The 27,594-nt window shown below is 42.9% G+C and overlaps 1 protein-coding gene across 1 annotated transcript in view; it reads left to right on the top strand.

The window, feature by feature from the left end:
* Window positions 1-27,594, top strand: part of LOC126203701 (popeye domain-containing protein 3-like) — a 282,280-nt gene that overhangs the window by 242,855 nt on the left and 11,831 nt on the right. Inside the window, exon 8 of the mRNA XM_049938071.1 lies at window positions 8,006-8,147. Coding sequence (XP_049794028.1) covers window positions 8,006-8,147 — 142 coding nt within the window. The remainder of the gene's footprint in view (window positions 1-8,005; window positions 8,148-27,594) is intronic.

Raw genomic sequence — 27,594 nt, 5'->3', positions numbered from 1 at the left:
TGAAGTGAAGTGGAAGGAAGACAAGGATTTCTGGTCAGATGAGTATCGGGTAATATCAACAGCAGCAGAAAATGGTATAACAGGTGTAGGATTCGTTATGAATAGGAAGGTAGGGAAGAGGGTGCGTTACTGTGAACAGTTCAGTGACCGGTTTGTTCTAATCAGAATCGACAGCAGACCAGCACCGACAACGATAGTTCAGGTATACATGCCGACGTCGCAAGCTGAAGATGAACAGATAGAGAAAGTGTATGAGGATATTGAAAGGGTAATGCAGTATGTAAAGGGGGACGAAAATCTAATAGTTATGGGCGATTGGAATGCAGTTGTAGGGGAAGGAGTAGAAGAAAAGGTTACAGGAGAATATGGGCTTGGGACAAGGAGTGAAAGAGGAGAAAGACTGAGTTCTGTAACAAGTTTCAGCTAGTAATAGCGAATACCCTGTTCAAGAATAACAAGAGGAGGAGGTATACTTGGAAAAGACCGGGAGATACGGGAAGATTTCAATTAGATTACATCATGGTCAGACAGAGATTCAGAAATCAGATACTGGGTTGTAAGGCGTACCCAGGAGCAGATATAGACTCAGATCACAATATCGTAGTGATGAAGAGTAGGCTGAAGTTCAAGACATTAGTCAGGAAGAATCAATACGCAAAGAAGAGGGATACGGAAGTACTAAGGAATGACGAGATACGTTTGAAGTTCTCTAGCGCTATAGATACAGCAATAAGGAATAGCGCAGTAGGCAGTACAGTTGAAGAGGAATGGACATCTCTAAAAAGGGCCATCACAGAAGTTGGGAAGGAAAACATAGGTACAAAGAAGGTAGCTGCGAAGAAACCATGGGTAACAGAAGAAATACTTCAGTTGATTGATGAAAGGAGGAAGTACAAACATGTTCCGGGAAAATCAGGAATACAGAAATACAAGTCGCTGAGGAATGAAATAAATAGGAAGTGCAGGGCAGCTAAGACGAAATGGCTGCAGGAAAAATGTGAAGACATCGAAAAAGATATGATTGTCGGAAGGACAGACTCAGCATACAGGAAAGTCAAAACAACCTTTGGTGACATTAAAAGCAACTGTGGTAACATTACGAGTGCAACGGGAATTCCACTGTTAAAAATGCAGAGGAGAGAGCAGATATGTGGGAAGAATACATTGAAAGCCTCTATGAGGGTGAAGATTTGTCTGATGTGATAGAAGAAGAAACAGGAGTCGATTTAGAAGAGATAGGGGATCCAGTATTAGAATCGGAATTTAAAAGAGCTTTGGAGGACTTACGGTCAAATAAGGCAGAAGGGATAGATAACATTCCATCAGAATTTCTAAAATCATTGGGGGAAGTGGCACCAAAACGACTATTCACGTTGGTGTGTAGAATATATGAGTCTGGCGACATACCATCTGACTTTCGGAACAGCATCATCCACACAATTCCGAAGACGGCAAGGGCTGACAAGTGCGAGAATTATCGCACAATCAGCTTAACAGCTCATGCATCGAAGCTGCTTACAAGAATAATATACAGAAGAATGGAAAAGAAAATTGAGAATGCGCTAGGTGACGATCAGTTTGGCTTTAGGAAAAGTAAAGGGACGAGAGAGGCAATTCTGACGTTACGGCTAATAATGGAAGCAAGGCTAAAGAAAAATCAAGACACTTTCATAGGATTTGTCGACCTGGAAAAAGCGTTCGACAATATAAAATGGTGCAAGCTGTTCGAGATTCTGAAAAAAGTAGGGGTAAGCTATAGGGAGAGACGGGTCATATACAATATGTACAACAACCAAGAGGGAATAATAAGAGTGGACGATCAAGAACGAAGTGCTCGTATTAAGAAGGGTGTAAGACAAGGCTGTAGCCTTTCGCCCCTACTCTTCAATCTGTACATCGAGGAAGCAATGATGGAAATAAAAGAAAGGTTCAGGAGTGGAATTAAAATACAAGGTGAAAGGATATCAATGATACGATTCGCTGATGACATTGCTATCCTGAGTGAAAGTGAAGAAGAATTAAATGATCTGCTGAACGGAATGAACAGTCTAATGAGTACACAGTATGGTTTGAGAGTAAATCGGAGAAAGACGAAGGTAATGAGAAGTAGTAGAAATGAGAACAGCGAGGAACTTAACATCAGGATTGATGGTCACGAAGTCAATGAAGTTAAGGAATTCTGCTACCTAGGCAGTAAAATAACCAATGACGGACGGAGCAAGGAGGACATCAAAAGCAGACTCGCTATAGCAAAAAAGGCATTTCTGGCCATGAGAAGTCTACTAATATCAAATACCGGCCTTAATTTGAGGAAGAAATTTCTGAGGATGTAAGTCTGGAGTACAGCATTGTATGGTAGTGAACCATGGACTGTGGGAAAACCGGATCAGAAGAGAATCGAAGCATTTGAGATGTGGTGCTATAGACGGATGTTGAAAATTAGGTGGACTGATAAGGTAAGGAATGAGGAGGTTCTACGCAGAATCGGAGAGGAAAGGAATATGTGGAAAACACTGATAAGGAGAAGGGACAGGATGATAGGACATCTGCTAAGACATGAGGGAATGACTTCCATGGTACTAGAGGGAGCTGTAGAGGGCAAAAACTGCAGAGGAAGATAGAGATTGGAATACGTCAAGCAAATAATTGAGGACGTAGGTTGCAAGTGCTACTCTGAGGTGAAGAGGTTAGCACAGGAAAGGAATTCGTGGCGGGCCGTATCAAATCAGTCAGTAGACTGATGACCACAAAAAAAAAAAAAAAAAAAAAAAAAAAAAAAAAAAAAAAAAAGGGGTTAGAATATGCCTGTGGCTGAACTAGAACAGGATATGCTAGGTGAGTATTACTGACATATTATGATATCAGTAAGCTTTGAATTTAGAGACAAACCTTTGTTGTAATCTGTCTCAGTTATTCATTCCCACATGCAGTCACATTCAACTGTACAAAATCGAAAGCTACCATTAGCCATACACTCTTTGCAAAAAATTTCTCTTCAAACGATGAAGTATGATGACGGTTTCCAAACGAACTTGGCTGGCTGGTCAGACATACTTGTAAAATAACTGGATGAGCCAATCATTCCAAACAAAGGTTAAAAGCTTCTCCCCAATGATTTAGGAAGCCTGGAATCACGTAACGTGGCTGGTTGGTGGCCTTGGTCATGTCCATATACAAAATTTGCAGATGTTACAACAGAGTTGGTAAATGGTCCTGACACATCTATTTCATTATCACCTGAAACAGAATGCAGACAAAACTCCAAAACCGAGAAGGGAACCGCTCCTATTCGTCATCAACGACTTAGTATAAATGTATGGTATATTAAGCATGAATGAAAATTACAGAAGTAGGAACTCCAAGTGGGCAGACTTTTAGAAGAAAAATTGTTTTTTTGGCGCCGGTTGGGCGAGGCATGAGCTACTTAGGTTGGTCTGTTTTAAGGAAGCAGTTGGCGCAGCGGAGAAAGCACAGAACAATGATTCACGGGTTGCAGATTCGAGTCACTGTACAGAAACGTATTTTTAGTGTTCTATTTTTACGTTGCTTACACTGCAAATGAAGCGAAATATGAACGAAGTAACCCATTTGCATACAGCGCAGTAAGCCATAAACATCTCTGGATAATTATTGACAACATTCTACGCATACCTAGAAGAAAGTACTGTTTGTTATGGAGTGAGGATTCAAATAACGGTGGATGCATATGCGCCAAAATACAGGAATGTCGTCATTACTTTCCCAAAATCGGGGAAAACTACAACAGCCTTATACGACAGGTTTTTGGCTGACTTGATGAATCCCTACGTGCAGGAGAATAAATTTCTTCTGTTCATTGAGTCATAGGGAAGATAAACGAATTCATAATAATACGATGAGATTTTTCAAGATGAAGAAGGACTGCCACAGTGCACTATTAATATGATTCCCCACCTCCCCTCTCTCAAACGCACAGAGCTAGTGCAATCCTGCGATATCGGTTTTTCTCGCTAGGTAAAGAATTTGATTGATAAGCTTCAAAACTGATCTTGTCTCACCGAGAGAGAGAAAGAAATCATATACGGAGAAGACTGCACAAAGATACACTTATCTGTACACCGCCAGCTATTCTCGCCAGTATTTGACGAAATGATTCGTTAAGCGCGTGCTTTGCTGCCAAACTGTGTGATGAGAGCGTACCTTATGTTACGAATGTGAACCAAGTTTGTTTTTCCACAGAAGCTTTAAAATAAGCATGTAACTGTAAAAATGAGGCTTTTATGAGCTGTTGAAGGTTACAACAAAACTACTACTTCACCAGTTTTTTTTTTTTTTTTTTTTTTTTTTTTTTTTTTTTTTTTTTTGCGAGGGGCATTCAGTAAGAAATGCAACTTTTTCTGAAAGCATGTTGGCTTTATTCAGGATTAAAATACACCATACTACTCCCCACTCTTTTGGCTACAAAACACCACTTCTCAACACTATCCGTGTCCAGTTCGACGCACAGCTGGGAGATCCTGTATCGCCGCATGGCTCCACTATACTCGTCGACCTCTTACTGCATCAGTAACCTCCCCTCCGTCCGCGTACTGCTTCCCGTGGAGTGCATCCATCGTTGAGCCAAACAGACTGAAGTCGGAAGGTGCGAGATCTAGGCTGTAGGTTGGATGAGGAAGAACAGTTCACTGAAGTTTTGTGGGCAGATTTAAGTGAGGCGATGTCTAAGAGAAGGAGAATTTCGTTTGCATTTTTGTGGCGACAAACACCTAAAAGCAGTTTCTTGAATTTCCTGGGAGAAGCACAACATACTTCAGAGTTGATCGTTGCATAATGAGGAAGAACATAAAACAGAACAACTACTGGACAATCGGCATAACTTTACCGGCAGAGGGTGCAGATTTCATTCAACTTTTCCTTCGAAGGAGAGGTGGTGTGGGGCACCTCTACTGACTGCCGTTTTGTGTCCTGTTCGAAGTGATGAACACTTGTTTCATCGCCTGTAAAAATGTTAGACGTAAAATTGTCACGTTCAGCCTCGAAACGCTGCAAGCGGTTCCGCACAGATCGTCTACGATTGCTGTTTATGAACTTCTACTAGGTGGCGAAGAACGCAGCGGGCACAGACCTTTGAGTACCACAACTGGTGGACGAGTGTGTCAGCACTATCAGCAGAGACGCTCAGTTGTGCATCCAGGTGTTTGGTTGAGATTCGTCAATCACCTAGAATGGGAGTATCCACGAGTCACAGCTCTGTGCGGCAGGCGGGAGATAGCACAGGTTTGCGCGACCTTGTGCGATGATGACAGGCGCCTCGCGCAGTGACTCGCCGTGCTCTTTGTTCATTAGTAGGTCTCCGTAAACATTCTGCAAGCACCTATGGAAATCTGCGAGGCTCTGGTATTCTGCCAAAAGAAACTCAGTGACTGCTCTGTGCTTGGAACACACCTCCGTTACATTTTGAAGGCTACGTACACGTTAGCGACGAAACTATAGCACATGTACAGATCGCAGTAACATCGCGTGGACAAGGTATAAAAGGGCAGTGCATTGGCGGAGCTCTCACGTGTACTGCGGTGATTCAAGTGGAAAGGTTACCGCCGTCATTATGGCCGCACGACGGCCGTTAACAGGCTTTGAAGACGGAATGGTAGTTGGAGCTAGGTGTACAGGATAATATATTTCGGAAAATGGTGGGAGAATTCAATGTTCCCAAAACCCACAGTGTTAAGAGTGTGCCGAAAATAGCAAATTCCATGCACTTCCTCTCGCCACGAACAACTCAGTGGCGGATGGCCTTAACTCAACTAGCCGAGAACAGCGTCGTCTGCGTAGTGTTGTCAGTGCTAACAGACAAGTAACACTACCTAAAACAGCTGCAGAAACGATTGTAGGACATTTGCCTAACGTACCCGTTAGAACAGTACGGGGAAAACTGGCGTTTGTGAGATCTATGTGAGTGCCCTTGCTACCATCACGACATCGCCTGCAGCTCCTCACCTGGTCTCGTGACTACGTCGTTCGAACCCTAGACAACTGGAAAACCTTGGTCTGGTCAGTGATCCCCGATTTCTGTTGGCAAGTGCAGTCTTCGAGTCTGGCGCAGACCCACAAAGCAGTGGACTGAAGTTGTCAGTCTGGCGGTGGCTCGACAAAGGTGTGGAGTGTGTTTACATGGAATGGACTTCTGGTCCAACTGAACCGATAATTGACTGGAAATGGTTGTGTTTGGTTAGTTGGAGACCGTTTTCAGCCATTCGTGAAGTCCATGTTCACAAAGAACGATGGTAATTTTATGGCTGACAATGAGCTATGTCACCGGGCGAAAACTTTTCGCGACTGGTTTAAAGAACGTTCTGGACAATCAGAAGGAATGATTTGAGCAACGAGATCACCCGACGTGAACTCCATTAATGGGGGATGATCGAGAGGTCAATTTCTATAGAAAATCATGCTAATTCAACATTTTAGGAATTATGAACGTCAATATAGGTAGCATGGCTCGGTATTTCTATAGGGTACTTCTAACGACTTTTTGAGTCCCTGCCATGTCGAACTGCTTCACTACGCCGGTTTAAGGGGCTCCGGAACGCCCTATACTTGCAATGTTAAAATAACGCTTATAAATTACATCTTTCCTCACAAAGTATTTGAGGTAGGAAGTTGAACTTTTTACAGATTATTTATTGGAATATGGGCTACAACTTAACACAGGGATTTTACAAAATTTTAGTTCAGTTATTAAAGATGATTTTTTTTTCAATTGTAATGAAAATTCACAACATTTTTTTGCAGTTTTTTATTTATATATTCAAAAATATACAGTTTTTTGGAAAAAGGCTGTGTTAAATTATGCAGAAGGTACTGTGTAACATTTACTGAAAGTTTGAAACAAATATGTTTGGAAGATCCTTAGAAAACATGTAATTAGTATGAGAAAATAAAAGTTTTGGGAATCGAGCGACAAAGATTGGATTAACTTTTTAGTGCATTCCAGGTCCATAGGATGGATTATCTTCATCCTCTGCAAACTCCTCCTCCAGCTTCCTCTTGTTCCTCCTCCTGTTTACTCTTGCTTGTATTTCTAGATTCTTTACAGCCCTGTCTGCAGCCCGAAGGCGTTCCTTGTCTAAAGCGAGCATCGCTCGTACCATGTTAGAACCTATCTTCATTCCCATATTTCTAAATACCTTTGGCTTTCCAACATTTCTCATTTTCTTAAAAGCCTTCAGAGGATTTCTAATAACTTTTCTTTTACTCATTATTATACTTCAACAAAACAGAGACTCAAGAAACAGAATTAATTACGAATATTTTCGAGATAACGACAGAGTAAATAAACATGAAACAATCGACAATCACACCAGCGATATATATTGAACCATCACAGGTTAGCCACAACACATACTTTATCTCACATCACTAAAATGTACCTGATGAACACGGACGTTAATAATAACACCATTTGACAGCAGTTTAACAGCGCCACAGTGGGTCACGCCCATGTAGAACACATTTCAAAAAAAAATTTAAAAATAGTTGTAGTCTTCGGAATTGAATAAATTATATATCTATTAAAAGGTAATAGTCTGCAGATTCATAAAACGCAAAAAAGTAAAAATTGAACTTTTCATGATTTTGAGCCTTTCCGGAGCCCCTTAAGTTAATCCGACAGGATATTACGAGGTAGCGCATGACTTTAGTCACCTCGGTGTATACTGAGCATTGTTTAGGTTTATTTGCAATGTAAGGAACGTAGAAATTGACCGCTGGATTACTATGCTACTTCCGCTGTGCCATCCGCTGCACGGAGCCCGTGTCAACATCACGGTCGTCGAGAATACTATTTTCTGTAAACCCTTGGTCACATGGAGCTCCTCCTCCTGTCATTTTCATTTCTGGCCCAGTCCTGCGTACTCGTATACCAGAAATTTGAACGGAATGGACGGTGACTAGTACGCGGGGGCCCTATGTCAGAGGTGTCGCCTTGAGGGAATATGAACTGTGGTGACTTGGGACGTGCCCGCAGATCGTGACGGAGAAGGGCTCGCACCTGGACATCCGCCTGCCCAGCATCACGTCGTCGCTGACGTCGGAGCTGCGCAGCCCGCCGCGCGCCGTGCGCCACAGCACGCTGCTGGCCGGCGGGGCTCCCGTCTCCCCGGACTCAGGTGGGTAGCGGCCTCGAGCCGGCGCCGGAACACCTCCAACCAGTCACACCGGCAACACGTTAGCCCCAGCAACCGATCCCGCACGAAATTTCGCACCATAATTATGATGGCGCGGAATGACCCCTCGAGAGTACACCTTTTAAACATTCGCAAGCACCAGATGTCACTCGCAATTTCCTAAAGCCAGGGAGCAAAGGAGCGCCGAGCGGAAATGACGAGAGGGGAATTTTCATAATGTCGGTAAATCGAGTAGCGATATTGCTCTGTTTATTATGTAACTTGAGCGGTTTCTAATCAGTGGTTGACGACAGAGATCAACTTTATTTGATCAAGTTTATTTTTGTGACGGTACCTAACGGTTGCTGCTAGTGTAGTTGCTCCTCCAAACAGCAGTCCATACGAGAAAACCAACTACGTCTTCACCTACGCTTCCTCGTACAATACTGGCCATTCAAATTGCTACACCAAGAAGAAATGCAGATGATAAATGGGTATTCGTTGGACACAAATATTATACTACACCTGACATGTGATTACATTTTCACGCAATTTGGGTGCATAGATCCTGAGAAATCAGTAGCCAGAGCAACCGCCTCTGGCCGTAATAACGGCCTTGATACGCCTGACCATTGAGTCAAATAGAGCTTGAATGGCGTGTAGGCCTACAGGTACAGCTGCCCATGGAGCGTCAACACACCACAGTTCATCAAGAGTAGTCACAGGCATATTGTGACGAGCCAGTTGCTCGGGCCGGCCCGAGTGGCCGAGCGGTTCTAGGCGCTACAGTCTGGAACCGCGCGACTGCTACGGTCGCAGGTTCGAATCCTGCCTGGGGCATGCATGTGTGTGATGTCCTTAGGTTAGGTTTAAGTAGTTCTAAGCTCTAGGGGACTGATGACCTCAGAAGTTAAGTCCCATAGTGCTCAGAGCCATTTGAACCGTTTGAACCAGTTGCTCGGCCACCGTAACCAGACGTTTTCAATTGGTGAGAGATCTCGAGAATATGCTGGCCAGGGCAGGAGTCGAACAATTTCTGTATCCAGTAAGGCCCGTACAGGACCTGCAACATGAGATCGTGCATTATCCTGCTGAAATGTAGGGTTTCGCAGGGATAGAATGAAGGGTAGAGCCACGCGTCGTAACACATCTGAAATGTAACGTCCACTGTTCAAAGTGCCGTCATTGCGAACAACAGCTGACCAAGACGTGTAACCAATGGCATCCCATACCATCACGCCGGGTGATACGCCAGTATGGCGATCACGAATACACGCTTCCAATGTGCGTTCACCGCGATGTCGCCAAACACGGATGCGACCAGAACCTGGATTCATCCGAAAAAATGACGTTTTGCCATTCGTGCACCCAGGTTCGTCATAGAGTACGCCATCACAGGCGCTCCTCTGTGTGATGCAGCGTCAAGGGTAACCGCAGCCACGGTCCATGCTGCTGCAAACGTCTTCGAACTGTTCGTGCAGATGGTTGTTGTCTTGCAAACGTCCCCATCTGTTGACTCATGGATCGAGACGTGCCTGCACGATCCGTTACAGCCATGCGGATAATATGCCTGTCATCTCGACTGCTAATGATAAGAGGCCGTTGGGATCCAGCACGGCGTTCCCTATTACCCTCCTGAACCCACCGATTCCATATTCTGCTAACAGTCATTGGATCTCGACCAACACGAGCAGCAATGTCGCGATACTATGAACCGCAATCGCGATAGTCTACAATCCGACCTTTATCAAAATCGGAAACGTGATGGTACCCATTTCTCCTCCTTGCATGAGGCATCACAACAATGTTTCACTAGGCAACGCCGGTCAACTGCTGTTTGTGTATGAGAAACCGGTTGGAAACTTTCCTCATGTCAGCACGTTATAGGTGTCGCCACCGGCGCAACCTTGTGTAAATGCTCTGAAAAGCTAATAATTTGAATATCACAGCATTTTTATGCTGTCGGTTAAATTTCGCATCTGTAGCACGTCGTCTTCGTAGTGTAGCAATTTTAATGGCCAGTAGTGTACCTTAGTTGCTGGGGTTACGCACGGCTCCGTTTAAAAAGAATAGCTCGATGTAGTCGTAGGATTGAGCCGCGCACGTCTGCTTTATTGCCCCGCGGCTAATTAACTGCAAATAATAATTTGTTGCTGTGATCGTGCAGTCAAATAGTCTATGCGTCGGCTAGAATAGAAAGTAAAACTTAAACGAATAATTTAATAACAAAAGTTCTCTTGTAACGTCTGCTATTGATGAAGACTACAGAGAATTATGTTGTATAATGTTTACGCGAGAAAGGATATCTGAAATAAACAGGAAGTGGTCGTACGGTAGTCAATGAAAATGCAGACAGAAAATACCCATATCAAATGCAGTAAAATTACGTTGAGAGCGTTACGAGAACGATAGCAAGATCGTCAAACCAAACTCGTCAAACTTAAGTCCATTTCGTGGTCACGATGCACGAAAGATTCACCAGCTCAAATCAGGTGATGATTCACAAATTAACACGCGCGATACGAAGAATAGCAGGTCGCACTCTGTCCATTCTCAGTCCCGTAAATCAGGCGGAAAAAGTTAAGGGTACTCCTCCGGAGCACATTCAGATCTCTCGAGATATACAGTCCCTTCAGAAGTTAAGGTAGGATAGCGGCCGTTCAGCCCCAGAACCAGTCGCCTGCAAGACCGAATCGTGTGCGTTACTGGAGCCACGCCTGCCTGCTTCAAGAAGTCGGCGTAAAGTGTCCAGAGTGGCTCCCTCGAGCTCCTCACTCGGAAAAGTCCCAGCCTCCAGTTGACTCCAGCAGTGTTCCACCACTCTCCGACTCTCACTGACTGATGGCCATCCCCACCAACAATATATCGTAGTCATTCTCTACCGACATGATATGATTCAATATGATCACTTCCCGAACTAAACTGATGTTTTACAACAATATTTAAGTTAAGAAATATTATTTTTTGTATCACTCATATAATTTATAATAATTAAAAATAAAGCTTTATCCATAAATAAATAAGCCAGAGCCGGCCGCGGTGGTCTCGCGGTTCTAGGCGCGCAGTCCGGAACCGTGCGACTGCTACGGTCGCAGGTTCGAATCCTGCCTCGGGCATGGATGTGTGTGATGTCCTTAGGTTAGTTAGGTTTAAGTAGTTCTAAGTTCTAGGGGACTGATGACCACAGCAGTTGAGTCCCATAGTGCTCAGAGCCCAAATAAGCCAGTATTCTTGTCCAAATGGGCTCACGTTAAAGTAATAAAGATTATCATTAAACATTATTTAAACAATTATGTATGGCTTCTTGACAGAAGTATCTTTCGGTTCTCTTTTCTACTGTGGTGTGCAATAACACATGAGACGACCAGTTGTTAATTAGCACAGTTTTTAACATCACTGGCGATCAGCATTTAACTGACTGGCAAATCACTAAGCTGTTTAGTAAATAAATACACATGTATGACAAAATATGAGGTATTGATACTGTATTCATTTGCTGTGCAAATTTGGAGGATAGAACTTTCTGACAAACGGTTGCACAATGAAAGGGAAGTAAAAGACGTCGTAAATCAATAAATAAAATAGATACGGCTACACAACTTTCAGGGAGGATAGCTGTAGTGCAATGCTATCATCTGCGATACAGTTTGTTGAACTCACATGAAATGGTTCAACATCGTCATGTCAGAGGTTCATTATGAAAATGTTTATTCACTGTGAAATATGATCTTCTTGCAGTTCTAAAGGAACCGAAATTTGTTGTGGCGCTGGACACCCATCATGTATCTGAGATCATTAATGTATTCAGATTTGCGTTATATTTGACGTGAGTTATTGTCGAATCTCAGAGAGCTGTAATTTGTCCATCGTGAAGAGTGCCCGACTCTCCACAAAGGCACTGCGAGCATCGGCCGTCCAAACTCCCAGCTTTGGGACTTAGCCGTTTCCGGAGACGCTCTCGATGTCTCTGGACTTAAGCTCCTATCGGACGCAAACGATCGACTAGCGTTAAGCCGTGCAACGAGTTCGTCCCTCCCCAGTATCAGACATGGGCGGACGAATAAGTCGCCCACATACTCGCAACGTTACATGTTGCCAATCACAAATGCAGTATAAATTAGTGAAACGAGCGACTGTGTCAATAAAGGAATAGAGTAGCGCTGTTTAGTAATTAACATCGCTGTTGTGCGTTACTTTTTTGTTGTTGTTTTGATTGAAAAGGTGGCACTCTTAAAGTGAAGTAAATTTCCTGGAAATGCGGTATCCTTCAGCATGATTGACATAATTAAATTGTTAGTCGAAAATAAGTGACTCCATTTCACGGTAATTCTTCAGTTCTTTAAGTTTATTCAATATGATTCAGCTGCCTCTACCGATAGGTCTCCTGTAACCTGCAGTACCTTAAAAAACGACACAATGTTCATACTCTCTCGCTCGCTACGTGTAAACTATTAGTCCTTCAAAAAAATGAACTGGACCTTTTTGTAGGAAATGTAATGTAGTTAAATTTTCTATTGGGATACGTTTTCGCTGGAGGCCATGGTTTTCGAGTTATTCTTTGTGTAGTCCAGCATTCATTTTACCATTCCTCCTTGCATATACCATGTGGTTGTAAATTACAGATTGCAGCCATCAGTCGTTCTTTTTAAATTTTATTGTGCAAATCTAGATTTCGGCTAGAAGCTAGTCATTCTCAATGCTAAGAATACGAGAAGTACATAGATGATGTCATAAAAAGTTACAAGTAATGGCTTAACTCATATGGTTTCTATATTACTTACCAGTATTATTTTCGCTCAATGAATGTAATTCCCTGTTGGTCGGGCTTCACCCACAATTCATTGAATACTACTGTTTGCGGAAGGCAGCCTGTATGGAGAACTCATTGGTTGGTTACATGGCGCCATTACGTGAACTACATATATAAACTTCAATGGAAGTAAACCAAATTTGCATGAGAATTACATAAAATGAAACATAAGTAAAATTCTTACAGTGTCGCATTCAGCGAAAATAATAGTAGTATGTAATATACAAACCATATGAGTTAAGCAATTACTTGTAACTTTTTATGACATCATCTAACTATGTATTTCTTGTATTCTTAGCAATAAGAATGGCTAGCGTCTAGCCGAAATCTAGATCTGCACAATAAGATTTATAAAGGACGACTGATCGCTGCAATCTATGGTTCAAATGGCTCTGAGCACTATGAGACTTAACGTCTGAGGTCATCAGTCCCCTAGACTTAGAACTACTTAAACCTAACTAACCTAAGGACATCACACAGATCCATGTCCGAGGCAGGATTCGAACTTGCGACCGTTGCAGTAGCGAGTCTCCAGGCTGAAGCGCCTAGAACCACTCGGCCACAGCGGCCGGCGCTGCAATCTATAATTTACAAGTCAATATAACAGTCGCCGAGTGCAACAGCTTTCTGAATGGAAGGTAACCTGATATACCATGTGGTTATAATTAAAGTACGTTCCAGTGTAGGCTGTAATTATCGTCTGGCAAAGAAACTTGGTAGATATGCTAATGTGTAAATGCGAAATCGATTTAGACTGGAAAATAAATTATTTCCAGTTTTGACCACCACGTGCAAATCTGGTGCTGTACACTGACAAGCCAAACGTGAGTGAACGGCATGGATGTTGAGGAAACGTACCGCACGCTGTTGGTAAAAGTGCTTTGTGTGAAAGGCAGCAACTACAGTGCAAAGAAGGCGATAGTGAAATTCGAAAAATACGGGTGGGCTTGGTGTGGCACCTGGAAGATGTAGGCGTCCCATCCTAGCGGAGGTCGCTGCTGCTGTAACTGACCGTACAGCGTGAGCGCCGGATACTTCTGGTGCTCGTACAGTATCACGACAATAGTCGATAGTACGGAAAGTTTAGCGGCTCACTTTATACTGGTACCCATACAAGATCCAGACCGTGCTGCAGCTGAAGGCTCACGATCGGCAGCAATGTTCTAGATTTGCTCTTCGGTTTCTAGTACGAATCGTAGCTGATGACATGTGGCCTGGCAATATTCTGGATCGACTAGGTTCATTTTACGCTACAGGGTACAGTGAATACACAGTACCGCCGAATTTCGGGTGCTGTTGAACCACCTGTTGAGTACGAAGAGCCATTGCGCTCTCTGTATTAACTGTGTCATGTGGATTCACAATCGGTCCTTTCTTCTTTGCAGAGAGTACATCTAGACTGCCTGTCAGGCGTACCGTGACGTCCGCACCTTATCGAGGCCTTCTTGTACAGTACCTGATTCCTGCTTTGGAAGAGCGCAACTGTGTGGTAACCACTGTTTCCGGGAAAGATGGGGCAACACCTCAAGTCGCTCGCCCAGTAACAGATCTGCTTAGTACAACATTCCACGAAAGTGTTATGCACAGAGATTTTCCAGATCCATGGCCTACAGGAATTACCTTATCTGAATTCGTGTGACTTTTGGCTGTGGGGGTATCTACATGAACACTTCACTAGAAAAACGTATGGTGTCTACCTGATGCGGAGGCCAGCATACAGGATCACGTTCTCAGATTCAACCGGAACTGCTGCGGGCAGCTGCTGGTCGCGTCGTCTTACAGATGCAGCATCTCGTAGACGTCACAGGTGCTCGTAATCGACAAACTGCATAAAAGAGGGTTCATAATGAAATTAGTTCCACTCCATACTGGGCGCCTGATACAGCAACCGGCAATGCATTTCTTAAAATAAGACAGTCTCGGTTCAAAGTCTTTTTTATCTACAGGAAAAGACGCGTTTCAGCCTGCTGGGGCATCACCAGATTATTAATGTTGAATTTAGTGCAAGAATATTGATCTTTTAGAGAACGTCAAAATTCTGAAACACTCCAGTACAGGGAAATGTATTTTATTGAACGATCAATTGGTTAGCAGTAACCAGTCTAAGTATGATACTACGATACTATTCCAACCCACCAATAGCTTTTATTGTGAATGTGACGCTACCTCTTTAACCCCTTATCTTTTCACTGGTTTTTATCAGTCTGACTAATATTTTAGCGTCATTTTAAGTTTTACTGCCTGGCAGGATGTTTTTAAATTACCCATTATAGGCCTGCTTTTACCTGTACTAATTTTGTGCTGTTGAACCTATGTGCATATGTAATTTAGTTATGCAATCGCTTTTTGTCAGCACATTGGTTAACCATCGCCATCTACCTCTAATATATGCTACTACGGTCGTATAATCTTGTCTCTATGGCTTTATGAATTTGTGGCCGGCTTGGAGGGTTGCCGTGTCCTATTCTCGACCGCATTATCTGCTGTTTGTTCAAATGGTTCAAATGGCTCTGAGCACTATGGGACTTAACATCTGAGGTCATCAGTCCCCTAGAACTTATAACTAATTAAACCTAACTAACCTAAGGACATCACAAACATCCATGCCCGAGGCAGGATTCGAACCTGAGACCGTAGCGGTCGCGCGGTTCCAGACTGAAGCGCCTAGAACCGCTCGGCCACACTGGCCGGCTCTGCTGTTTGTCAGCTGTACGCTGCGCTCCATGCTACGTACGCCGGAATGCGGCTGACTCCGTGCTACGTAAGATTTCTTAAATGTTTCTTGGTTTGTCATAGTTTGCCTGTCCAGCAGACTCTGTAGTTGTTAATGTATTCCCGATTCCAGGTACTGTAATGCTTTTATGCATCCCATGACACTAGGAAGATGGTTCCATCCGAAATTTTATCTTTACTGTTCCTGTTAATTGCAGAGACGTCTGCACTGCGCGGAGCTTTGCCTCTTTTGTGTTTTTATATTGACTCCATTTCCGCACTTTAATCTACACATCTCTCACTATTGTCATTTTTCACCCTTGGGCCAGCCTAATGATGCACCAAAAGGGCGAAACGCGTCATTTTCTGAAAATAAAAAGAATTTTACAGCTGGGACTGTCTTATTTCAAGGTTAATAATAAGATCAACATTATTAATTTCTCACCTGTTTTACCTCTTCTCCCCACAGCCTGTCCCTAATCAGCTATGTATAGAAACAGTTCTAAAAACTTTTCCTGCATTCGCAGCGCCAGATTTTCACCTGGTGGCCAGAGCTGGAAGTAATTATTTCCAACGTAAATCGGCTACTCGTTAACGCATTAGCATATGTACCAAGTTCCGCTAGCATCCGATAATTACAGCGCACACTGGACCCTAGTGTCAAGTTTCATTCTGGTTGTGACCACCCGGCACTTTTTAAATAATATAATATGTATGTGTGAGCGATAATGACATTTTACGTTCTATTTTCACGACTTTTTCCGTAAAACAACGTTCTACAACAGAATATAAAAACACGTTCGGCAGTTGTGACCCCACCCGCCTTAATATTTGTAGTGGACTGACAAGGCAGCCAGTCCACAGAGACGGGTAGCCGAAAGGGCACACGTACACACACGCCGATTGGCGCGAAGTCTGGAACAGGATACGTGATGAATGTGATAAAGAAAAGAACGTAGCTACTAGAACACTTAACTTTTATATCGTCCTTTGGTATACAGCATTCTTGATGATACAAGTGAGACTCTTTAGATTCATGAAGTAACTAATGGCGCCATGCTAGGTCGTAGCCATGGACTTAGCTGAAGGCTATTCTGTCTCTCGGCAAATGAGAGAAAGGCTTCGTACGTGTAGTCGCTAGCAAAGTCGTCGTACAACTGGGGCGAGTGCTAGTACGTCTCTCGAGACCTGCCTTGTGGTGGCGCTCGGTCTGCGATCCTGACAGTGGCGACACGCGGGTCCGACATGTACTAATGGACCGCGGCCGATTTAAGCTACCACCTAGCAAGTGTGGTGTCTGGCGGTGACACCACAATATTCCCTCGCCTTCGTCATCACGCCAGTAGCAAGACTCCAGTTGCCCTTCCCTTTCCAGTACTTGGCGTTCGGTCACAAGGCGGAGGCAGTGGGGCGGAACGGGTGACAAACAACCGGTGCAAGCTAAACTTTAAAAGCTCTACTCTCAGAACGTCGTAACTGTGCTATCAGAATTATGGCCAAAATTTTCACGCGAGATCGATTGGTGGGGCTGATATATGCTACAGTACTTTTAATTCCGTAAAATATTAGGTTAAGTTGGTGACGTTTCCTTCTCTGTCACTGGAGCCACTGTTCACTTTCCAAGGGCACAGCCACAGAGAGCTGCGTGGTGGGGGAGAGTCGCCATGTTAAGCTAGCAGTGCGCCCAGCGACTGCAGCCACCCATCATTTCCGTATCGGAGCCGTGACGTGCTGCTGGCTGGCGCACCCCCCTGCCACAGTACGTGCCTCCAGTAACTCCACGTGGTCAGGAACCAACGCTCGCAACTGCGCCAGCAGCTGTTAACTTCGCACGACATTCACGGATGAAGACCACTACCGTAATCACAAGAAAAACGAGACCCTACAGATTTCTCAGACGCTGCAGCTATGTACAGGGTAGTCACTTCGTTAATGAACTCTTACGGTATCCAGGAAGACCCGCAAAACAAGACCATAAACAAATGTAGCGTCATTCCTGCGAATAAATGAAAAGATCAGACGTCGACTGGTTGTAGAATTGGAGTTCCCACAACCGTCCAGCATCTAGGAAGATATTTGTGGAAGATACACACATCAAAAAAAGTTCTGCATCATCCCGGTTCCCAGAATTCCTGAAGATAGACGTTGACTGTGAATATCGTTATCACCGACAAAGTCCCTTTGTTCAGAAATGTCACTAAACCCACCCAACGATGTAAACAACCATGCACGAGCAGCGCCTATTAGACGGAGGGGGTCCGACAGCCGATCAGTTCCAGTCATTCCACCAGGAAGGAGGTACACGGCTCGTGTTGTCTATAGTTCAAGCACGCCTAGACGGTCAATACTGCCGTTCGATAGCGTCCGCATTGTTACTGTGCGCCAGGAAGGTCTCTCAACAAGGGCGTCTCGATGTGAACCAAATCGATGTTGTTCGGACATGGAGGAGATACAGAGAGACAGGAACTGTCGATGACATGCCTCGCTCAGGCCGCCCAAGGGCTACTACTGCAGTGGACGACCGCTACCTACGGATTATGGCTCGGAGGAACCCTGACAGCTACTCCACCATGAATAATGCTTTTCCTGCACCCACAATATCTCGTGTTACGATTCAAACTGTGCCACGTAGGCTGCATGGTGCGCAAATTCACTCCCGACGTCCGTGGCGAGCTCCATCTTTTCAACCACGACACCATGCAGCGCGATACAGGTGGACCCAACAACATGCCACATGGACCGTTCAGGATTAGCATCACGTTCTCTTCACCGATGAGTGTCACAAATGCCTTCAACCAGACAATCGTCAGAGACGTGTTTAGAGGCAACCCGGTCAGTCTGAACGCTTTAGACACACTGTCCAGTGAGTGCAGCAAGGTGGAGGTTCCCTGCTGTTTTGGGGTGGCATTATGTGGGGACGACGTACGCCGTTGGTGGGCATGGAAGGCGCTGTAACGGCTGTACGATAAGTGAATGCCATTCTCCGATTAATAGTGCAACCATATCGGCAGTATACTGTCGAGGCATGCGTCTACATGAACGACAATTCGCGCCCCCATCGTGCACATCTAGTGAATGACCTCCTCCAGGATACCGACATCGCTCGACTAGAGTGGCCAGCATGTTCACCAGTCGTGAACCCTATCGAACATGCCTGGGATTGATTGGAAAGGGCTGTTTATGGACGACGTGGGCCCACCAACCACTTTGAGGGATCTAGGCCGAATCGCCGTTGAGGAGTGGGACAATCTGTACCAATAGCGCCTTAATGGACTTGTGGATAGTATGCCACGACGAATACAGGCATGCGTCAATGCAAGACGACGTGGTACTGTGTATTAGAGGTAGCATTGTGTACAGCAGTCTGGACCACCATCTCTCAAGGACTAGCAGTATGGTGATATAACATGCAATGTGTGGTTTTCATGAGCAATAAAAAGTGCGGAAATGATGTTTATGTTGATCTCTATTCGAATTTTCTGTACAGGTTCTGGAACTCTCGGAACCTAGGTGATGCAAACCTGTTTTTGATGTGTATATTAGATTTTATGAAAACTGTGGTGGTGGTGGTTAGTGTTTAACGTCCCGTCGACAACGAGGACATTAGAAACGGAGCGCAAGCTCGGGTTAGGGAAGGAAATTGGCCGTGCCCTTTCAGAGGAACCATCCCGGCATTTGCCTGAAACGATTTAGGGAAATCACGGAAAACCTAAATCAGGATGGCCGGAGACGGGATTGAATCGTCGTCCTCCCGAATGCGAGTCCAGTGTGCTAACCACTGCGCCACCTCGCTCGGTCAGGAAAACTGTCGAAGAAGGCCAATCCACTAGCCCTCCTTGTTACTCACTTAGCTAAGTACCACAAGTTGCTCCTCTCTACAACGTAAACTCCTTCATTGTTTCATTATTCATCTAAGTAAATAATAATTATTCTTGTTTCACCCATAATTAAAATTATTTCAGAGTAATTTTCTGTAGCTGAATGCTCCTTATTAAAGTACATTAAAAAAGAAGTGGCTGTGTGGGGTTTTCATTGATACTGGGCACCTTGACCTCTGTTTCACAGATACTCACCATGATCTGACTGTCAAATTCTACGTTCCAATGCTTTGCTCCTTTCATTTCACTACTCCATAGACCAAAATCAGTCGTGGAAAGCTGGCATTTTACCTTAGACGTTCGGATATTATGCACATCCCATTGAAAGTAAGGTAGCTGTTGCGAGGGTGTGACAGAGGTTGCGTTCTGTACCGGAATGATTTATTTACAACCCCATCGTCTTATTTCAGTCACAAGCTTTTACTGCTTCAAGGCTTTCAGTATTTGGGATCAGTTACTAAAGCAGTACGATTCACTGCTCAGGAACACATGAAAAAATCGACTTTGAAGATTTCTAAGCGTCGTAACATATAAAAATTTGATTCATCAAAACGTGTTTCTTGCGTGATCACTAGAGGGCTGGTTTGGGTCTAGGTACATGCAACTTTATTTTTACTTGAAAGCGAAACACACACACACACACACACACACACACACACGCACACACACACACACACACACACACATATATATATATATATATATATATATATATATATATATATATATATATATAAATTATTTTTGATTATTCCCTTTTGAGAGAGCGATTGAACTTGAGTAGTTATCATTTCTTCTTCTTTCTTCGTTCATATATCTATACGTATGTGTGGGTGTGCGTTAAACATGGCCGCGAAACAGCAACTGTGTAAATCTGAAGAGGTTGAAAACTCAGCCAACCAGTTGCAAATAAAGGATTATTAGTCCTTGGTTTGGATTTCGATATTTGTAAAAATATCTTCTTCAGAAGTAGAGTGGGCCCTAAAAACGTATACAACCAGCTACAAAATTAGTTCTACAAACATAATAAAATATTAATAGAAAATATTTGTGAGGTAAGTGTACTCATTTGTAACTTCACGTGAATGTACAAGAGGGTATGCTTACCTCACAAAAATTTTCTATTAATATTTTATTATATTTGTCAAAATAATTTTGTAACTGATTGTATACATTTTTAGGGCCCACTACTTCTGAACAAGATATTTTTACAGATATCTAAACCTAGATCAAGGGCTAATTCAGCCTCTGCATATATATACATTATTGTGGTATTCAGCTCAGAGATGGTTTGATGTAGCTCTCCGTGCTACTCTATCCCATGCAAGCTGTTCTGCCTTGAAGTACCTACTGAAACCTATAACCTTCTGAATCCTTCTGGTTGGCGGCTTTTTCAAATCTCCATATATATTTATGCTCTCCATGCTACTCTATCCTGTGCAAGCTGTTTCATCTCCAAGTACCTATTGCAACCTACATCCTTCTGAATCTGCTTCGTGTATTCATCTCTTGGTCTCCCTCTACGATTTTTACCCTCTACGCTGTCCTCCAGCACTAAATTGGTGATCCCTTGATGCCTCAGAACATGTCCTACCAACCGATCCCCTCTTCTAGTCAAGTGCTGCCACAAATTCCTCGTCTCCCCAATTATATTCAGTACCTCCCCGTTAGTTACGTGATCTACCCATCTGATCTTCAGCATTCTTCTGTAGCACCACATTTTGAAAGCTTCTATTCTGTTCTTGTCCAAACTATTTATCGTCCATGTTTCACTTCCATACATTACTAAACTCCATACAAATACTCTCTGAAAAAATGACTTCTTGGCACTTAAATCTACACTCGAAGTTAACAAATTTCTCTCTTTCAGAAACGCTTTCCTTGCCATAGCCAATCTACATTTTATATCCTCTCTACTTCGACCATCATTAGTTATTTTGGTCCCCAAATAGCAATAATCATTTACTACTTTAAGTGTCTCATTTCCTAATCTAATTCCCTCAGCCTCAACTGATTTAATTCGACTACATTCCATTATCCTCGATTTGCTTTTGTTGATGTTCATCTTTTATCCTGCTTTCGAGACACTGTCCATTCCGTTCAACTACTCTTCCACGTCCTTTGCTGTCTCTGACAGAATTACGATGTCATCGACAAACTTCAGAATTTTTATTTCTTCTCCTTGGATTTTAATTCTTAATTCGAATTTTTCTTTTGTTTTCTTTACTGCTTGCTCAATATACAGATTGAATAACATCAGAGATAGGCTAACAACTTGTCTTACTCCCTTCCCAACCAATGCTTCGCTCTCATGCCCCTCGATTCTTACAAATGCCATCTGGTTTCTGTACAAATTGTAAATAGCCTTTCGCTCCCTGTATTTCACCCCTGCCACCTTCAGCATTTGAATTAATGTTCCTGTAGGTAATATCTATCTTACCCCCATTGATGTATGCCTCTACATCCTTACATTTGACCTCTGCCCATCACTGCACTTTCTGTCGATATAATATTTGAGAAGTTTTTATTCCTTTTTGCCTGCTGCATTTACTACATTTTTATACTTACTCTTTTCGTCGATTATATTCAGTATCTCTTCTGTTATCGAAGGATTTCTACTAGCTCTCGTCGTTTTACCTACTTGATCCTCTGCTACCTTCAGTATTTCATCTCTCAAAACAACCCATTCTTCTTCTACTGTATTTCTTTCCCCCGTTCTTATCAATCGTTCCCTGATGTTCTCCCTGAAACTCTCTACAACCTCTGGTACTTTAAGAGTATCCAGGTCCCATCTCCTTAAATTCCTGCTTTTTTGCAGCTTCTTCAGTTTTAATCTACAGTTCATAACCAATAGATTGTGGTCAGAATCTACATCGGCCCCTGTAAATCTCTTAAAATTTAAAACCTGGTTCCCAAATCTCAGTCTTACCATTATATAATCTATCTGAAACCTTCCAGTGTCTCCAGGCCTCTTCCACGTATACAACATCCTTTCATGATTCTTGAACCAAGTGTTAGCTATGATTAAGTTACGCTCTGTGCAAAATTCTACCAGGCGGCTTCCTCTTTCATTCCTGACCCCCATTCTGTATTCATCTACGACCTTTCCTATCATCGAATTCCTGTCCCCAATGACTATTAAATTTTTGTCTCCCTTCACTATCTGAATAATTTCTTTTATTTCATCATACATTTCTTCAATCTCTTCTTCATCTGCGGAGCTAGTTGGCATATAAACTTGTTCTACTGTGGTAGGCAAGGGCTTCGTGTCTATCTTGGCCACAATAATGCGTTTACTATGCTGTTTGTAGTAGCTTACACGCTCTCCTACCTGTTTACAGCATCATGATGGTCGCATCCGTGTTTGGCGACATCGCGGTGAACGCACATTGGAAGCGTGTATTCGTCATCGCCATACTGGCGTATCACCCGGCGTGATGGTATGGGGTGCCATTGGTTACACGTCTCGGTCACATCTTGTTCGCACTGACGGCACTTTGAACAGTGGACGTTACATTTCAGATGTGTTACGAGCCGTGGCTCTACCCTTCATTCGATCCCTGCAAAACCCTACATTTCGGCAGGACAATGCACTACCGTATGTTGCAGGTCCTGTACGGGCCTTTCTGGATACAGAAAATGTTCGACTGCTGCCCTGGCCAGCACGTTCTCCCGATCTCTCACCAACTGAAAACGTCTGGTCAATGGTGGCCGAGCAACTGGCTCGTCACAATACACCAGTCACTACTCTTGATGAACTATCGTGTTGAAGCTGCATGGGCAGCTGTGCCCGTACACGCCATCAAAGCTCTGTTTGACTCAATGCCCAGGCGTATCAACGCCGTTATTACGGCCAGAAGTGGTTGTTCTCGGTACTGATTTCTCAGGATATATGCACCCAAATTACGTGAAAATGTAATCACATGTCAGTTCTAGTATAATATATTTGTCCAATGAATACTCGTTTATTATCTGCATCTCTTCTTGGTGTAGCAATTTTAATGCCCAGTAGTGTATTTATATTTGTGTGTGTGTGTGTGTGTGTGAGAGTGCCAAATTTTAAATAGTTGCAATTTTTTAGTTTTTCTTTGCATCCAATGTATATACCAAATCTTAATTAATAAATATTTTATCATATCCTTTGATAAAAACTTTGCTTTCAGTTACAAATTATATAAAAATGTGAGCATTCATTATAATTTAAAATATGGTGCATAAATGCGAAACCCCAGGATCAAAAATAAATAAAAAAACTTTAATTTATTAAGAATATGCGTGTGCGTGCGTGTGCTTGTGTGTGTGTGTGTGTGTGTGTGTGTGTGTAGCGAAAATCGAACAAGCAACGTCGAGGGTACAACAGAACACTACGCACGTAGGAGCGGCCGGCTGTATTACATAGGTGGATATATAATTTTAGAAATGTCGAGATTGAAACAACAGAACGCTACGCACGTAATTACGGATGGCTGTATTAAGTAGATGGATGTTTTTTGACATGGAAGAGCGCTCGTAAATTTTTGGAGTTGACTTTTTTAAGTGTTTTTGAGAATTGTACCGTACTACTTTAGGAAATTAATGTTCGATATATTTGGAGGAAATCGAACATGTCTAGACGATAGGGATTCCTTGTGAGTGTTAACTACATCATAACACACAAGACACTGTGCAGGCTACCTGCTAATGAGTCTGTACGATTTAGCAGAACATCTGCAAGCGTGAACGTTTTGAACGAATTGGAACTGCGATTTGCGCGGCGATTCTGGCCTACGTTTCATTAACAGAACATCACCAGTTAGGTACTTGAGAAAGTCAGATACCATGGTTATAGTCCGCGTGCAGTGTGAAGGTATTGGCAAAAATCACGACAAATTCTTCTCCATCCTCCGGCCTCCTACGAGCCTAGTCGATTTCACACAATTATATCCTCGATAGTAGACAGCTATGTCACTATGGTAACGCGGTTGGTGGAGCATGAGCTGGTGTGACGGTTAAAGTGGGTCTGTGGTGGACGGCGCACGTCACGAACTGCTGCACAAGCTGAATACATCTGGCTCTACTTCTCAGATACTACACTCAGCACAAGAGGAGCACCGATACGTGTTGCTTTTATATGATTTCCCCAACAAATCTCATATGGTCTGATTTGTCACAGGGAATCCTAAAACAAATAGTAATTATGAGAGCAGAATCGTAAACTAGAAGTAACACTTCCCACGTGTTTATTGAGCGCATGCGATAGCAGAGACATAGCGTGTTTAATTACACACTTCAGCAAAGAATCTCTCTATTTCTACACATACAGCATATTTTCAGCAAAATACAATATTCGCTCAATGACTCTCAGAACCTTTTTGAAATCAGCAATGAAAACGCTAAATACTTTCTAGAGGATGGAAACTTGCCTGTAGCCAGCACTTTAATCGCTACACGGCCTTTAATGACCAACAAATTTTAGAGAAATTAGGGTTCAGACTCAAAGATTGTTTCCCAGGCCACAAGCGAAGGTCAGGTATACCTCTGTTTAAGAAACTAGGAGCTAGTACAGTGGCATCAAGCTGCAACAGTTCACAAATAATATTTAACGTTGAAAATTTAAACTTGTTTAACTAAACATCAGAATCCACACAGTGAACACAGAATAGAGGATTTTTTTTATCAGTAATAGTTCTTAAGAACTGAAGGCTGTTAATAATAGATCACAAACTGAAAAACGAATCCAATATTTAAATGCATTATAGTAGTGTAATTCTCTGAAATTTAATAATTGATGCTATCCATACAACTTAATAAAGTCCCATTGTTAAAGTTTTAACACAGTAAAACCATTTCGAAACTACAAAAAACTGTTCATGAAAAGATGATATGTTCCCATGTTGGGATACAGTTGTCCTCATTTCAAGCTTATGATCTCTGCATAATTCAAGACAAATGCTGGTGTAACTTTTAGTGATGGACTGTGATCAAACTCGTCCCTCTTACTTTCCCATTATTTACATTTAGAGCATTAGATAAACTCTTACTTTATATAGTTTTCTTCTTTTTTGTCTTAGAATTGTTTTCCCTTTCTTTTTTCATATTTGGTTGTGTTCTTAAATATTAAATTCATCTACACAAAATTTCAGTCAGCAAAAATGTGAATTTATAAGCTTGGTAAATAATAAAAAAATAAATATTAAAATTGAAAGTATCAAAAATGTTATATTACAAAAAATAAAATAAAAACAATAATAATAACAGAAAGAGCTCAGGAAATGGACAAAGAAAATGAGAAATAGAAGGAAGAAATGCGTAATAACTAGAAAATCTAATAAGATTCGATACATTTTGTCTTGCATCTGATATGAAAATATTGGCAGATGGCACAGGGAAGAGTTAAGATACACACTGAAATGCATTAGCAGATTGCTGAAAAGTCAGTATTACATATATCTTACGATGAGGCACAACTAAAACTGACCCAGTAGAAATACGAACTAATTATCGGAATGGAACGGAAATAGGTAGATGTGAACTACATGTACAGCTAAAAAAATGATTACAATTTCAGAAAAACCCTTCTCTGCCTCGTGATGACTGGGTGTTGTGTGCTGTCCTTAGGTTAGTTAGGTTTAAGTCGTTCTAAGTTCTAGGGGACTAATGACCATAGATGTTAAGTCCCATAGTGCTCAGCGCCATTTGAACCATTTTTTCAGATAAACTGGATTATTTATTCAGGAGGAAATAGATAGATGTGAAGTACATGTCCACACAAGCAAATGACTATAGTTCCAAAAAAAATTGAATGATTTATTCGAGAGAAAGAGTTTCACAAATTGAAAAAGTCAATAACGCTTGTGTCATCTCTGGCCCTTGTGCTAGCAGTTATTCGGGTTGGCGTTGCTTGATGCAGTTGCTGAATGTCCTCCTGAGGGATATCGTGCCAAATAAGGTCCAACTGGTGCGGTAGATCGTCGAAATCCCGAGACGGTTGGAGAGACCTGTACATAGCGCTCCAAACGTTTTCAAGTGGAGAGAGATCGAGCGACCTTCCTGCCAAAAGTAGGATTTTGCAAGCATGAAGACAAGCAGTAGAAGCTCCCACGACACGTAAAACGACATTATGTTGATGAAATGTAAGCCCACGATGGCTTGCGATGGAGTGCCAGGCACTTAAGTGTGATTTGCAGGGTATCCATGTAGATGTAGATGTAGATGTAGGACGCCAAAACGGGGCGTAGAATGTTGTCGACGTATCTCGGGTGGTAAGGGTGCCAGGAGCCACGGATGACAACCAAGGGGGGGGGAGGGGGTCCTGCTACGAAAAGAAGACCATCACACCTGGTTGCCGGACCGTATGGAGGTGACAGACAGGCTGGTATCCCACCGTTGTCTGGAGCGTATCCTGTCACGTTTTTGATTGTCATCGGGGCTCATTTCGAAGTGGGACTCATCACTGACGACAGTTCCACTCCAGCCATTGTGGTTCCAGGCGAAAGACATATCTGGAGACACCCCGGACAGTGGTGGGATACCAGCCTGACTCACCTGCCGTATAGTCTGAGAACAAGGAGTGGTGGTCTGGGGTCCTAGCAGGACCCATTTGGTTGTTATCTGCGACACTCTTACAGCACAGCGATATTGTACGCCCGTTTTGTTACCCTTCATGGCAGGCAACCCTGGGCTCACACATCGGCAAGGTAATGCCCACCCACACAAGGCGAGAATTTCTACTGCTTGTCCTTCTCCTTGCCAGACCCTACCTTGCTGCCAAAAGTAGGGTTTTGCAAGCACGAAGACAAGCAGAAGCCAGATATCTTTCCAACTGAGAAAGTTCGGAGCGTTATGAGCAATGACTCTAGCAGCTCTGTCAATCAATGCTAAGCCGAATAACTGCTTGCATAAGGGCCAGAGGTGAACCAACATTTTACTGACTTCCTTAATTTGTGGAGCTGTTTCTGGCGAATAAATCATTCAATTTTTCTGAAATTGTAATCATTTGTTTGTCTGTACATCTATGTGACATCCACCGATTGCCAACCCATTAGTATCATTCCTTTACGCTGCGTTGTTT

The sequence above is a fragment of the Schistocerca nitens genome, chromosome 9, assembly GCF_023898315.1.
Source record: "Schistocerca nitens isolate TAMUIC-IGC-003100 chromosome 9, iqSchNite1.1, whole genome shotgun sequence".
In the NCBI taxonomy this organism is placed as follows: Eukaryota; Metazoa; Arthropoda; class Insecta; order Orthoptera; family Acrididae; genus Schistocerca; species Schistocerca nitens.
This window is presented reverse-complemented; position numbering and strand designations above follow the sequence as displayed.